Source organism: Phoxinus phoxinus (genome assembly GCF_949152265.1).
Source record: "Phoxinus phoxinus genome assembly, chromosome: 21".
Lineage (NCBI taxonomy): Eukaryota > Metazoa > Chordata > Actinopteri > Cypriniformes > Leuciscidae > Phoxinus > Phoxinus phoxinus.
The window spans coordinates 13,791,545-13,806,713 of NC_136896.1; the positions used below are offsets into that span (position 1 = coordinate 13,791,545).

At 39.5% G+C, this 15,169-nt stretch overlaps 1 protein-coding gene across 22 annotated transcripts in view; it reads right to left on the reverse strand.

Annotated features, from left to right (window-relative positions):
* Positions 1-15,169, reverse strand: part of nrxn1a (neurexin 1a) — a 169,231-nt gene that overhangs the window by 56,970 nt on the left and 97,092 nt on the right. For 11 of the 22 annotated variants that reach the window (XM_079594954.1, XM_079594935.1, XM_079594950.1 and 8 more), the window contains 5 exons: positions 14,949-14,975; positions 5,768-5,890; positions 3,822-4,203; positions 3,541-3,731; positions 2,718-2,891 (listed from right to left, as the gene is read on the reverse strand). In XM_079594954.1, the coding sequence (XP_079451080.1) occupies positions 2,718-2,891; positions 3,541-3,731; positions 3,822-4,203; positions 5,768-5,890; positions 14,949-14,975 (897 nt within the window). Of the gene's footprint in view, positions 1-1,089; positions 1,117-2,705; positions 2,892-3,540; positions 3,732-3,821; positions 4,204-5,767; positions 5,891-14,948; positions 14,976-15,169 lie in introns of all 22 variants that reach the window. The other 11 variants (XM_079594939.1, XM_079594941.1, XM_079594938.1 and 8 more) reach the window with 3 other exon arrangements.

Here is a 15,169-nt window from a genome sequence, read left to right on the forward strand (position 1 = left end):
CAGGAGACTTGATTTTAAAGTGCAATCCAAGCACTGCACCAGAGGCTGTGACAGAGTAGCATTGGTCGGTAATGCGCAGTGTATTGGCTGCAGTAATAATACAGGCCCCTGTGTGATAATAACATCTGCTCCTAGTATTGCTGAGGTGAGTTTAAAGCAGCAGCACTCCCTGGGGACTCGGGGCTGGAAGATAAATGGGGGCCGTCTGGAACAGCTCATTTTGTGTTCGGTCCACAGAAGCGAAGCGACGGGGCGACGGGCCAGGCATATTACAGCCTGCGGAAACACTTCTGTTCTCATTTCTCTCATTACTTCAGCCGGCATGTAAAACAGGCCCCTGGCCCTCAAACGCTCCCTCCTCTCCATCACTCAGCCATTTGGCCAATCAGTCGCACATTTGCAGCTTGGCCACTTGACTCGGAAGTGAAGCGAGTCTGGCAGGGAGGAGGAGGAGGAGAGAGAGAGAGAAGCGCTATACGACAGCCGCCGGTGCGATCCAGATGAGCGCCGCTCCTCCTGTCTCACCTGATCTGTCTGAGCGAAGCTCATTTAAAGTCTCAGGCAGAGAAACCGAGGGTTGGCTCATTCCCCCGACGAGATTCTCTCAAACCAAGTGTTATGTATCTGAGCGGAGTAATCTGGCTTCGGACTCACGGGAGAGATTCCCTAACCGCTTGGGAAATTCCATCTAGTTTTAAGGCCTTTATCGGGGGTAAAGGCTAGAGACTATTTCCGTCGTATTTTTTTGTGTGGAAGGAGTTGAGACTGCATGCAGTGGGTGAGGGAGGGGGGGGGCACTGTCGAAACAGGGAAGGGGGGCGCATGCCTCCAGTAAACCACAGAACAGATGTACGCTCCAATGAAAAGAGAAGTGACAGGTAAGTGAGGGAAAACTATGACACAGGACACTCTGAGACATTTTAAGAGCGGGGGGCTGTAAATACAAGGTGTGCGGACTGTGCTTGTATTTACTCTGATGGAGTTACTAGACCGGCTGCTGGTTATCTAAAGGTTATCTACGACATCAGACGGTTACACTGGAGGAGGGGAGGAGGGGGCATCGGTTGAGACACACATATGGCTATCTACCTTGCAAGTCAGCTTTCAGCAATGCAACTTTTGTCAGCCAAACGAAAAAGAAAAAAAAGAAAAAAATATATAAGATGTTAGTAGAGGCACTGGAATGTCTGTGATTATAACAAATTAAGTTGTTAAAATGTAAGGGAACAGAGAGAGGAAAGTAGATGAAAGTAGACAGAGACCCAGGGAAGAAGAGAGGTGGAATTAGAGATGACAAAAAAATTATAATAATCAGTAACAGACATGATAAAAGACAGTAAGCGTAGGTTTGGTTTGAACAGAAGGACATTTTTCAGCCATGATCATTCCCTAAATGTGACCCCAAAATGTTTTTTGTTTTTTTACTAAAAATGAATATATGTATTCATAATCAAAGGTTTATATGCACTTTTAATGGTGTGGTTCTTAGCAAATATCAGAGACTCTTTTACAATTGAGTATTCTGATGTATATAAGCACTATATGTGTGTGTATTTTCTCAAACTTTCAGACTAAATTGCTAAAAGAAAAAAAACTGGAAATTTAACAAATAGGTTTTCTTTCAGTAGTAGGGTTACGGTTAGACTGTAGTTAGGATTTATTAAAAACATTTATTTAAAAAATAATAGCAGTCTATGGAAAGCAAAAGCTGCTGCTTTAGTTTTGATTTGATGCATTCTTTAAATTAATGTTTTGAAAGAAGTCTCTTACGCTCACCAAGGCTGCATTTATTTGATAAACAATGCGGTAATATTGTGAAATATCATTACAATTTAAATGAACCGTTTTCTTTTTTAATATGTTTTAAATTTATTTTATTTCTGTGATGACAAAGCTGAATTTTCAGCAGCCATTACTCCAGTTTTCAGTGTCACATGATCCTTAAGAAATCATTCTAATATGCTGATTTGGTGCTCAAGAATAATTTCTTATTATTATCAATGTTGAAAACAGCTGTGTGCTTAATATTTTTGTGGAAACCCTTATATTTCTTTTTTCAAGATTCTTTGATAAATTGAGTCAGAAATGTGCCACTTTCAATAATCACAATATCTCCATTTAGTACATCTGTAGAGATGATTATTCTTATATTCCCATTTTAAACAGTTTTCCCTTTTAATAACGAATAAACTTCATTCAATTTGACTTCAATTAATCTTTTAAGGACATAAAACAAAATAGGCTATTTTTGCTAGCCTTTCGCAACAGTCCAAAGGGCCATTCTCTGATGCTTCGCTTTTATATCTTTCTGAGCTTTGATGAAAAAAAAAAAGATTCTAGTTAACTTTGGTAGCCCTAATTAATATGCAACTAACAAACTGGCAATAACCAATTTCTTTCCTCTCATATATTCAGCTTCATCACAGTTATGGCTTTGGGAAAAACACAAGGTCTCTTGACATTGCTAGGGACATGTCCGTATCGTTCACCCCTAATCTACACCCGTTTCCAACAGAGGAAAAGAACACAGAAGCCTGAAACCTGTTCAAACGGGCCCAGCATGAAGAAAACACAAAACAGATAGTGAAGAGAACAAGAAGCAGAGAGGATGAACAGGAGTGCATGAGATGAGACAAGAATTTGGAGATTGCAGTCATCTAGCGAAGGACCGCACTAAGCCGGCTTTGTGTCTGTGCCATTCATACCGTTTTCCTCACCTTCGCATCCTCTCTCCACCTGGCCGGCGTTGGACAGTGCGTCTGACAGCAGGTCTGGCAAACGGCCGTTCAGGTCCACAGATGCCAAGCAGCCCTGGAAGCCCTCTTTAGAATGCACCAGCTTTGGCAAGTCCTTATACATCTCTTTGCCCACACCTCCCACATACAAATCACCTGTAGAGACAGGAAATATTATGCTCTGACTTACAAAGTCTTTTCATTTCAACTATCAGGGGAGCATGTTTTGTAAATATCCATAGAAAAGGTACACCACTTCCCCCTGCTGGTCCTTTTGTTTATTGCAGTACACAACATGTGAACACAACTTGGCACTAAGGTGAATAACACATGCACTACCGTTCAAGGGTTTGGGGGCAGCAAGTTTTGTTTTCTTCTATGCTTTCATTCAGCAAGGATGCATTAAATTGATCAAACATTTAGGAGTAAGGACATTTATAATATTACAAATGATATCTATTTTTTTTTCAAATGCTGTTCTTTTAAACTTTATATTACTCAAAGAATCCTGAAAAAAGGATATTAGAGTATGTTATAATGATTTCTGAAAGATCATATGACACTGAAGATTGGACTAGTGGCTGCTGAAGCCTTAGGAAGCATAGGAGACTTCTTGGAAAAACATTGAAAATATCTTACAGATCCCAAACTCCCAAAATGGTAGTCTACAACCAATATAATATAATATAATATAATATAATATAATATAATATAATATAATATAATATAATATAATATAATATAATATAATTATTGTATCTAGTTCTGCTTAAATTATCAGTTGAAAAGAGAATATCAAAAGTACCTTTCAGATCCAGGTTCTTGGCTCCCATGGTAGTCTGTGTGGTGATTTTGGTGTCTATTTTAACTGTGTGAAGGTTGTTTGTGTCTCTTGAGATCATCACATTGTGCCAGTGATTGTCATTCAGAGGTGTGTTGCTATTTCCCTTGATGAGATGAGCTCCATTTCCCAGGTCTGACACATAATGGAGATATCTGCATGCAAACAGTCATGAAAACACTCAGTGAAGGACTTGTCACATTAAATGTATAAAACGTGGCACATTAAAAATGAACGGAGCTTACCCTTTTACCAGCTCTACTACTATAAAGTCATTGCCATCTCCTCGATTGTACAGGACGAGCCCATCTGGTGAAGTGGTCTTAAACTGGAAGAACAAGTGCATGGAGTAATAGGCCTGCAGGGTGGGCAAGGTCACATAGCTAGAGCGAGACTTGAAGGTAACCGGATCTGCCACGATGCTCCTGTAGCCGATCATGGCGTTCAATTCGCAGTAGTCAATGTCGCCGTTCTTGCACAGGTCAATGTAGGACATGCCATTGAAGGACAGACCCTGCAGGTGTCCAATGAAGTTGGAGGGCACGGCGGGCATGTACCGCTTCTCTGTAACGATGCCCGTCTCCACATTGTGGAACTCCAGCTGCGTGTGGTCCCCCGTGATTTGACCTTACCAAGGCGAATAATCGAAAACAGATTTAGTACAGGAATGGGTAGAGAGTCAAAACACAGGCCCTGTCCCAACTACCGCCCAAAGAGTGACGTAATACTGAATGCAGTATACAGTCATGAAATAGACAAATGGGACACGATACGGTCTCGTGGGCTTGACAGACACATACAAGCCATGTCAAGACCACATGTACATATAAAGTGCGCTATTCAGGACAGGGCCGCACTGTTGTCCAGTGGGTCATCTCAAATCTACTGCAGCAAATTGAGATTTTTAACAAACATCCGAGACTTGAAAACATGAAAGCATAAAGAGTTGTAAGAATGTCAGAAGTGTTTTAGGGAATTTGAAGGAAAAAATGTGATCTTCATATTTCCGCCAACCAGTGGGTCTTTAAATATTTTAAAAACCTCTTTTAAAGCTTCCCAAGAGAAAGCTCTTTGGCTCTAAAATCAGGAAGGTTATGTGAGTATAATGTATTCCCTCAGTGGTTTGGCCTCCGTATGCATCAGCATTAAAGAAAATACCAAGTATATTTCAAAGCGTCGACTACACACTAGTAAGTTCAGCAAGAAACTAAAGATGATTGTATTGCACTGTGGGAAAGCACTACCTTTTTCATATATGACAGGTGTTTTGCCCCTTGAGGAGCACTGAGGGAAGGCTATTGGAAAGTGAGCCACTCAATCCCTTCATGAATGGCTCTTTCATAAGACTAAGTGCAATGATTACTTAAAGGAAATAATTATGATCATGTAATGCTGGGTGGCATGTCCCATTCATTCTTCTTTAAACTACAGGTGGTTTATTCATCTTATATGAGATTTTAAAACTCTCTCTTACACCCAGTAGCTTTATCAACAAATAAATTATTTATTATTTTATATAAATCAATGTATATACTTATAAAATACCTGTGATTTCAAAATATGAAACCACAGGTATTTTGTTTTTATCTTACACGCGCCTAAGGACTATATCAACAAGGAAATCATTACATATTTTATATAATTTATATTTATAAAATTACACTACTGTTCAAAAGTTCAGGGTAATTAGAAATATATAGAAAATAAATACTTGTATTCATCAAGAATGCATTACATTTATCAAAAGTGTCTGAATACTGAAGACTGGAGTAATGGCTGCTGAAAATTCAGCTTTGGTGTCACATGAATAAATTACATTTAAAACAAATTTTTTTTGGTCTATCAAATAAATCTTATCGACCCCAAACTTTTAAATGGTAGTGTATATAATTTTTTATACATACATACATACAGCAGGAAATATTTACATATTTTCATAATCCAAGTAAAAAAAAATAGTTTTATCAGATGCAAAGAGGTCATATTTAAAAAAAAAAAAATCCATAGCAATCTTGAATTTTGTTATGTTAATGTAAGTTATCGTTTTAATACAAAACAAAGTATCGGTGACGAATATGTTCGCATAGGGTCAGACAATAACGCTCTGCACACTTTAATCTATCCACTTCAAGTGCTCTAAAGGGCATAGGATGCTCACTATCAAACTCAAATACTTGAGAATAAGATGTACCTTCAGATGGCTGCAGGTCATCCACCGTTAGCTTCAGACTTTTGCCTCTTCTGATGACACGAACTGTGTGCCATTCGTTGTCATTCAAGTTCTGGCCCGCAAATATGGTCTCTGGACCTTTACCTATAACATGTCCCACACAGCGGTTAACAGAAGGTAGAAAGACAGAGAGTGATAGAGAGACAGAGGAAGCAAGGGGTTGTGAAACGGGATAAACTAAAAAAAAAGGGGGTGTAGAGAGGTGACTGATATCCATGTAGAGAAAAAGAAAAGAGGGTTCATAGATAAACAGCAGAGGAAATGATTCTGTCACACATCACATTCACACATTTAGATCTATCTACTAAATGTCCTGTGGTCTTGTGGCCAGCCCTGTAATGAATTCGGTCTCCCCTTTTTAAAAAAACAACAACAAAAAAAGGATTTGTTAGCATACAATACATGAAGTGAACTCAACTGTTTTATCCCACTTCCGCCACCAGATGGAGCCATTCAACTGTTTTTATGACGGCCCTCCTTGAGGAACCGAGCTGCGTCTGTTATTTCAGTCGAGTGATGTTCGGCTGCATATGCTTCTCACGTCCTTACAATTCCTGAGCGGTTTAGGAAGCACATCCAAAAAACCCACAGACTGTAAACTCTATTCGAGAAAGCAATTTCTCGGCTGTAGAGCCTCCCCTTTATCCCGTGAACACGTGCGCCGTGCGACGAGTTCGACGGGGCCCTCGGACCTCCGGGCTCCAATCGAGCTTCCACTAGATGATCACAGCGTGTGAAGAGGAGCCTGCAGGCTTTGTGATTTCAGCCGCTCTGGCTCTCTTTGACACGTCGTTGTCTCTCCTCATCAGTCAGACTGCCGCTAAGAGGGCAGCGTGTCATTGTCAGGGGCCCCTGCAGCCCATCTCACTTGATAACAGGTAAAAAGAGTTGCCATTAAAGAACTGCCAGGCTCCCAATCGATTTTCTATCCCTCCCTGCTCTCAATTACTATGAATCCAGATCAGCCAGCTCTGAGGGAAAGAAAAGCACCAGCATGTAAGGTTTCAGACTGCGCAACAACGCCACCTAAAGGAATCTCTGCAGATCTAAGAAAAAGAAAAAGAAAAAGACACCACTGAGAGGTAACACTAAGGGGCAGCACTATTAAGCCTCCGGCAATATACAAGACATGACATGTGCTTTTTTTAGGCCTCTGACCATCGCTGCACAAAGGATATATGTGAAAAGGTGACAGCGTGTGATTGGACAGCTGGAGAGACAGCTAAAGGTCCACGGCTGCTATGCCTTTATTAGGAAGTAGTGTTCAGATAAACTCGCAAGCAGCAAAGACAAAAAGCCTCTCCCTCTGACTGGGAGGGCAGCTTGTTGCCATGGAACTGGGGCAGATGGTTGCGTGTGTCCGGTCACTTTGATTCTCATCTCCCAGGGTGGAGAGAGAGGGCAGAGTTAAATAAGACAGAGGCGAGCAGAGGCTGGCTAGAGAGCTCTGACAGGACAGGGCTAGCAGGAGAACACAGACTAGACACACACGCACACACGCACACACACACACACACACACACACACACACACACACACACACACGCACACGCACACTCGTCTAGGCCAGGAGAGATGAGATGCATTGATATCTAGCTCATCCAGCTGAGAACGATACCCATGTGAAACAAGCGCAGGCAGCCATTTTGAGACAGGACGATCTTCATATTGAGGACACAGTAATTCAGCTCTACTGGGACTGACTAATCAGCAATGCTAAAGTCATTATACAAACTCTTTGATCGTCCGACAAATTTAAAATATGAATGTGTTACAGCTCAATTTTTCACAATGTATCGGCCAGGGTCAGAAATTAACCAGGGCAAAAATGCTATCAAACGTGACAGAAATGCTGAAGATGTTTTAAATGCGAGGGTAAAAAATAGAAAAAGAAAGGATATAATATAATTAATATGTATAATATAATATGCTGTCGAAAGTGACAAAAATGCCAGACATTAAAAAATATGAATATATAAGATAGAATAATTATATTTTTAATATATATATATATTTTTTTTAACACAGCTTTTTTCAAATAGGTAATTACTCTTTAGCTAACATTTTTATATATTTATATTATTTTATTCTTTATTTTTATTATTAATTGTTTCAAGATGGCATACTGTGTGTTAAAAAAAATATGTATATGGTAGGTAAAATTTACAAGTAAAAAATAAAGGGAAATAATGTCCCTGAAGATCAATTCAAGGAGGCAAATATTGACACTTCCCTTTATAATAAAATTAGATTCTGACACTGCATTGACTGTGTCCTCTGCACCTGTCTGCGACCACCCATGTGTGTGAGGGGTTTCATTTATTAGGAATTATGGTTACTGATAATAACAGGAAATGTTCTGCTAAATCATAAATTCAAACAGGAAGAAACTGTCTTTTTTTTGTTGTTCATGGTGCAGAGCAGGTTAAAACATTAACTTTCAAATCACAGCATGATAAATAACCACAACATAAAACTACAACCTTAAACCAATACGCCTCACATTTCATTCTGTCGTATGAAGCAGTTTTTATAGAAAATAATTTAAAGGTCATCAAAATCCGAACAGCCGAACCATTTCGATGGTGCAACTATAAATGTCAGAGACCCAAGGTGGAAATATGGATCCCTGAAGTGCCAACCTCTAACTAGCCAAAATGCTGCTCTCAACCTATAGCTTGATTTAGCCAAGAGCGTATAGTGACCCCACTGGTTTCTAAATATACATCTTTCATCCTGCTGACACTCAGACCATATTAACAACCCATGAGCTGATGTGACAGCACTCTCTTGGTTGAACACACTGTCACCCTGGGGGAGGCAGAGTCCCTAATTGGCAACGGCTTGTTCTTCGTGTCAGAAGAAGAACAACGCTCATAAACACACACACACACACACACACACACACACACACACACACACACACACACACACACACACACACACACACACACACACACACACACACACACACACACACACACACACACACACACACACACACACACACACACACACACACACACACACACACGACAGGAGTAGCTATGGCTGGCACAGATAATTAATGAGGATACAAAAAACAGAGAGTTGAGGCTGCACAATAGCAGGCTGTTCAAACATGAAAAGCCCCTGCTTCGGTTTCTCCACGGGAGCTTAAATAATACATCTCCTTTTGCTCAGAATCCCTGATTCTGTCTTTTTGACATAGATACAGACAATAAGAAGCCGTGTCCTTGAGCACAGAATAAGATGCAACAAGACAGATATCACCATATATTTTGAGGGTTGAATTGACTTAAAAATCTATGAACGCCTACATGTGCTTGAAAAACAAAACAAAATGGCCACCATCCATGGCCTGTTTCTTAAATTTACCAAAAAGGGAAAGGCTTTCATTTCACTTCCTAGGAGTGCGTGTGTGTTTCTTTTTTTTCCAAATTTGCTAGGAAAAAAGAAAATGGCTGCCATCAATGCCCTGTTTTGAATGCTTAATGTATTTCATGCTCTCCAAGACTGCATTCATTTGATCAATAATACCGTTAAATTGCAATATTGTGAATTATTTTATTATTAGAGTTTAAAAGAACTGTTTGTCTATTTTAATACATTTAAAAATAAAATGTATTCCTGTGAAGCAAAGCTGAGTTTTCGGCATCATTACTCGTCTTCAGTGTCACATGATCCTTCAGAAATCATTCTAATATGATAATTTGGAGCTCAATAAAAATTTCTTGTCAGTTGAAAACAGTGGTGCTGCTTAATATTTTTTGTGGAAACCATAATATATATATTTTTTTTTTAAATCTATAATGAATAAAAAGTTCAAAAGAACAGCATTTATTTGAAATATAATCTTTTGTAACATTATAAATGTCGTTGCTGTCACTTTTGATCAATTTAATGCATCCTTGCTGAATAAAAGTATTGATTTCTTTAAAGAAATTCAGGCCCGGTTTGACAGACAGGGCTTAAGATTCAGCCAGAATTAGGTCTTAGTTTAATTAGGACATTTAAGTCGCTTTTATAAACGTGCCGTAGAAAAAACATTACTGGTGTGCATCTGGTTTGGAGACAAAACAATGGTACTGACATTTTAAGATATGTTAGTGCAAGTTGCTTTCAGTTAAAATGGTTCAATAATGCATTTTAGTCTGGGACAATAGGCTCGAGCCTTGTCTGTGAAACCGGGGGATAGGCTATATGAAAAAATCGTACAGACACCAAACCTGTGATGGCCACCCTGTTTCTGATGCACACATTTATCAAACTGATACGGTTTCCCTTTCAGTTCCTCGATGGGGATAACATGCAATAAACTCAACAAAATGAATGACACTGTTGATAAACGTTCTGGAAAAAAATCTTACTGAATCCTCTTCCTGAGTGACTTGTAAATTGAAATAACAGAATGTAAACAAGCAGCACACAGCAGAGTCAGACTCTTCTTCTGTGTGTTGTGTTAAAAGGTAAACTCTCTGCAGGGGACTACCGTGCGAAACGTTTCCATTTCTGATTTGTTTACGAGACCTCTTACCCAACTGTATCGACGGGTGACAAACCACTCGTCAGAAATATCCAGGCTTCTTCCTTCGCTATCGATGTGGAATTGGTTCCTGTGGTTTTCATGGGACCATTCACACCTTTTCCAACTTCCTCTCTGTTCATATGTAGTTGTGTATAATTATCTCCCAAGGCTCCTTACTGTGTGGGTAGATGCCCAACTGTGAGGGAGATGTGGAGGATCCTGACAGCTCCCGGCATCTTTGTGTTTCGCACATCGTCAAGCGAGAGCTGTTTTGCTTCTTCAATGCCAAAACATCCAGTGCAATCAGCAAGACACTGTGCTACGTGAAGGTGAGTGCTTGATGGCGTGGGCCCATTTCAACAGTTCTCCCCGCAACCGTTTCCCTCCAAGGAATATATTCAGGTGAGGATGTTCTAGTAACTTTATTTAACATCACCAGAATACAGTCCTATTGGGGTAAAAGCACATACATTTGGTACACAAATGAGTGTACTCGAACCCCTGGGACTCCTGATGGCTCGCTTTCGGAGGCTAAATTGGGCCTTCATCAGGAAGCAACAAATCATTTAAAGAGCCAATCATGTGGGATAAAAGGCTTTGGGTCCGATGCCCAGTGGTTCAAACAAAGTCATCCGTCCTGCCCAAATATGAACATCACTGCGGCAAACTGGGATACTGAGGCTGTGATGGAATGGGGGGGCATCATGATGTGACCATCTGCTCTATAACTCAGAAATTAGGCCAGGTTAGGGCTGAGATTGTGGGACATTAACAAGTAAATGGCCTTTTTAATACTATTCTCATAGGACTCACAATGTGAGACTTATACAGTCAGCCACACCATGTAAAGATCAGTAAATACAGACAAACAAACACAGTGAGATCAGGCTCGGAGGGCTAGCATTGCTATTCACCCTGTCCGCCGTTCTATCTGCATCACAAATGAAACAGGAGCATCGCCACTGCATATTTATGAACACTACCGCTTCAGTAAATGGCAACGCTACTGCATATTTATAGAGGAGGCCGTTTCAGAGAAATGAGGTCCTTTTGAATTCACATGAATCTCTTGATTCTAAAGGATGCTCTGAATGCATCGAAATGTCGGCCCCTTGTCGCCGGTAAATGCGCTTCTGCACAAGGTGTTATTAAATAATCAGGCTGGAGTTTGTTCATGAGATCTTCTGTTAGGGGACATGCAATGATTTATTCACACAGGATGTATTCTTGCATTTCACCTGCGCGATTTTTGAAACGTATAGTTCAACTTTTGATATGCTGCATGTCAGATCAATGTCCATTTTAAAAATATGGACTGGATCAGATCATTCTGAGGGTGATATAAGCATGTAAAATGTATTCAGTCCATCTGGTGCATGGAAGTTAATGCACCTATAAACATATTCTGTTCCATTCCGCCGTGGCCTGTCTAGCCATTTTTAATCAAGAATCCATTCTTTGTGAATCTCTGAGCATTTACATTGACAGTTATAATTGAGCTACAGCAGGTTATTGCGTAGTCGAGCTACAGTCTTTATCTGTCTAAGCATACATGACACAATGCGTAATCAAATATTTGAAGGATTAAATACACACTGCGAGTCACCTCTGTCTTTCAGAACAAGAGCAGAATGCTGAGGACAATCATAGTCCGTTTTATGAGCGTATGCTATTTTTCAAAAGTTCAGGGGCTGGTCAATTTAAAAAAAGAAAATAAATGACCACTTTTATCCAGCAAGGATGCATTGCAAATGACATTTATAATGTTACAAAATAAGTTTTTTTTTTAATCAATTTCTATTCATCGAAGAATCATGAACAAATATAATAGAGTTTGGACAAAAATATAAAGCTGCACAACTTTTTTTAACTTAAGAAATGTTTCTTGAGCAGTAAATCAGCATTTTAGACTTATTTCTGAAGGATCATGTGAGACTGGAGTAATGATGCTGACAATTCAGCTTTGTCATCACAGAAATACATTACATCTGACAATATATTAAAATAGAAATCAGTTATTTAAAATTGCCATAATATTTCATAATATTCCTATTTTGACTGTATTTTATATAAAATATTTAAAAACATTTAAAAAAATCGTATCAAAGTTAAACTTTCGAATGGTAATGTACATGCTGGACAAAGCCGAGCTACAATCACAAAAAAAAAACCCCAGCATGATTTCAGTTAGTCTAATGTGTTAACATGACATTAAAAAAAGAATGTCAAAAGAATTATTGATTTGGTCAAACTTAATTTTTTTCAAGTGCATGGAAATGCTTTGTAGCTACGAATCAGCTTGTCAGATCGCATGATATGAGCCAAGTGAGAAAAGCCAAGACAGACTGTGAGACACCAACAGATTTTACGATATACATCATTGACTGGGCAGTCTGCGTCCGGTCTGACATCCTTATTTGAGGACAGGCGTGTCACACTAAGAGATTCAAGACTGCTGAATTTGCACAACGACAAAATAACTACAAAATACATATTTCACAATCCCTGGTCTCAAACAGCAGAATCGTGGCAAAACATCTAACAATGTGCACCCTAATTTGTCACTGGCCTGTTTACAAGACTACTGTGTCTGGGAGTGTGTTGTGGTCCCATTATGCAGAGGGAGTAGACGGACGGATGTGGCAAAGCCCCCCGAGGAAGCTCAGGTGTTTTGTTATCTTGGGCATTCAGGTTAACACAGACAACTGCCTCATTGTCAAATGAGCCAATATACTGAGCTCAGGGTTGCAACGAAATAACAAAACAATAATACGCTCACAAAAGCCTGTTAAGACGCACAAACAAAATACACTCGGTAAGACTAAGAGACAAAGCACTTTATCAGATGGTAAAATCCTTGAAATCTCTGGATGCTTTGGATTGGACGAGAAACTCTGTGAATTAACAAATGAGCTGTTGTTACTATGCAACAGCACGAAGCACATATTTCTGAAGGCCAAATTTTGGATGCAGAGCCGTATTAGTTTGATGATGAGGGAACTGATCATTACGTTCATTCTTTGAATATGAATGAGCAATGGCAGTTTGGGGACATAAGACTCTATGATGAGTCACTCAAAGAGATTTGTACCGGAAACAAGCAAACACAAACAAAGACTCCTTTGAAAGAGACTTTAGAGACTGCTATTAATTACCCTGAGGCTTTTGGAGAATCAATGCCAGGGTAGGCTGGAGTTCTCAAATAAAAAAAATAATAAAAAAAATAGATGAAAAAAATAGATTGGCAAAGCCTGCAGAGATGGAGAACACCTATCTTTCTCCTCACATCACTTTTTTTTTTCTTCCACTACCTTCCTAACACAAAACGTCTGTTTCCTGTTAAAAGGATATTTCAAGCAAACAGGAGAACTCTGTGTTATTTATTTATTTTTTGGCTAAATATATTAGTCATATGTACAAAAATCATGTATGCAGTGCAAAAGGTAATAGGGGTTTATTAATATTTTTTCCCAGTCAATTTTCCCAATTACCCCAAATTCACCCCTACCATAAATAATTGAATATAGCATAAATAATTAACGCAATAAATAATTTATTTTGTGACAGATCACACCTACTAAGCTACAAAAAAAAAAGAAAAGAAAAAAAAAGAATTACTGTGACTATCATTGAATCAGTAAGCTAAACATAAAACCAAATCAGTGCACAATTGGCTCTTTTAAATGGGTTTCTTTTAACCGGCTGATGTGGTTCACTAATCAGACTGATTTGTTCATGAATCACGGTTGATTCAATGATCTGGTCACAGCAGTTCTCCATTTAACAGCTGACTGGAGAGGAAGACGGTCAGCGAATCATTTCATTTATACATAATATTGTATGACTTAAATATAGCGCATGCATATGAACTACTGTTATTACTATAACTATTCTTTTTTTCTTTTTTTTTGAGTGTAACATCTGTGCTCTATGTACAGTATGTTGCTGTACGGTAAAGACCTGGTGAAGATTCTAATATCAAATTTTTTATTGCTAAAAATAAATTAAAATCCATATGAGCATGGAACAAGAACAACAACTAGTAAATACTCAATATAGACAATAATCGCACAATTAAAAATAAAAAAGCCACATTTTTCTCCTCCCAACACTTCCTGATGGCAGTCCTTCTGCAGTGACCAGGAAGCAACAAAAAGACGAGGGAAGGAAAACAAGATGCAGTCATTGGCTGTCAAGCTCGGGGCTGAGGAGGGATTTGAGGAGAGGCTCTCTGAGGAAATGATCTTTGCGAGGGTTATTGGAAACTGCGTGAGCTGGAGTGTGATCTGTGAGTGAGAAACTTAATCGCCTCTCCTCTCATTCCAGTCAGCTCCATTTCTCACATTCCTAGAAAATGGCTGCCAGGGAGCCTGAAGGCTCCTGCAGCCCACAGGCAAAAACTAGCCGTACCTGACAGTTCGCTCGCACTTTGGAAACACCACTCAAAGCCCTGCTGGCCGCAACACAGAGGCTTCGTAACCGCAATGTTTTACATTTCTGAAACCATACACACACACGCACATACATACAAATGAAGAGTACACATACAGAGGGCGCTTTGGTTCAGTATCATAGAGGCAGAGAGAAGAGGAAGAGAGGGGAAGAGTCACTTACTGGTAGTACAGTTTATCCTGATACAGTCTAGATGGGGGAGAACAGACAAGATGTAAATTCAGCCTTCAAGGTTATGACTGCAGACATCCATTACAACACATCGCCAACAAACTGGGGACGGACACGCAAACCAAGTGGAGCGGAGAGGCGCTGTTTCGCTGACCAGATACGCACTCTTTCTTTTCTACCTCCTGCGTGCCGATAATGAACCCCAGGTGGAG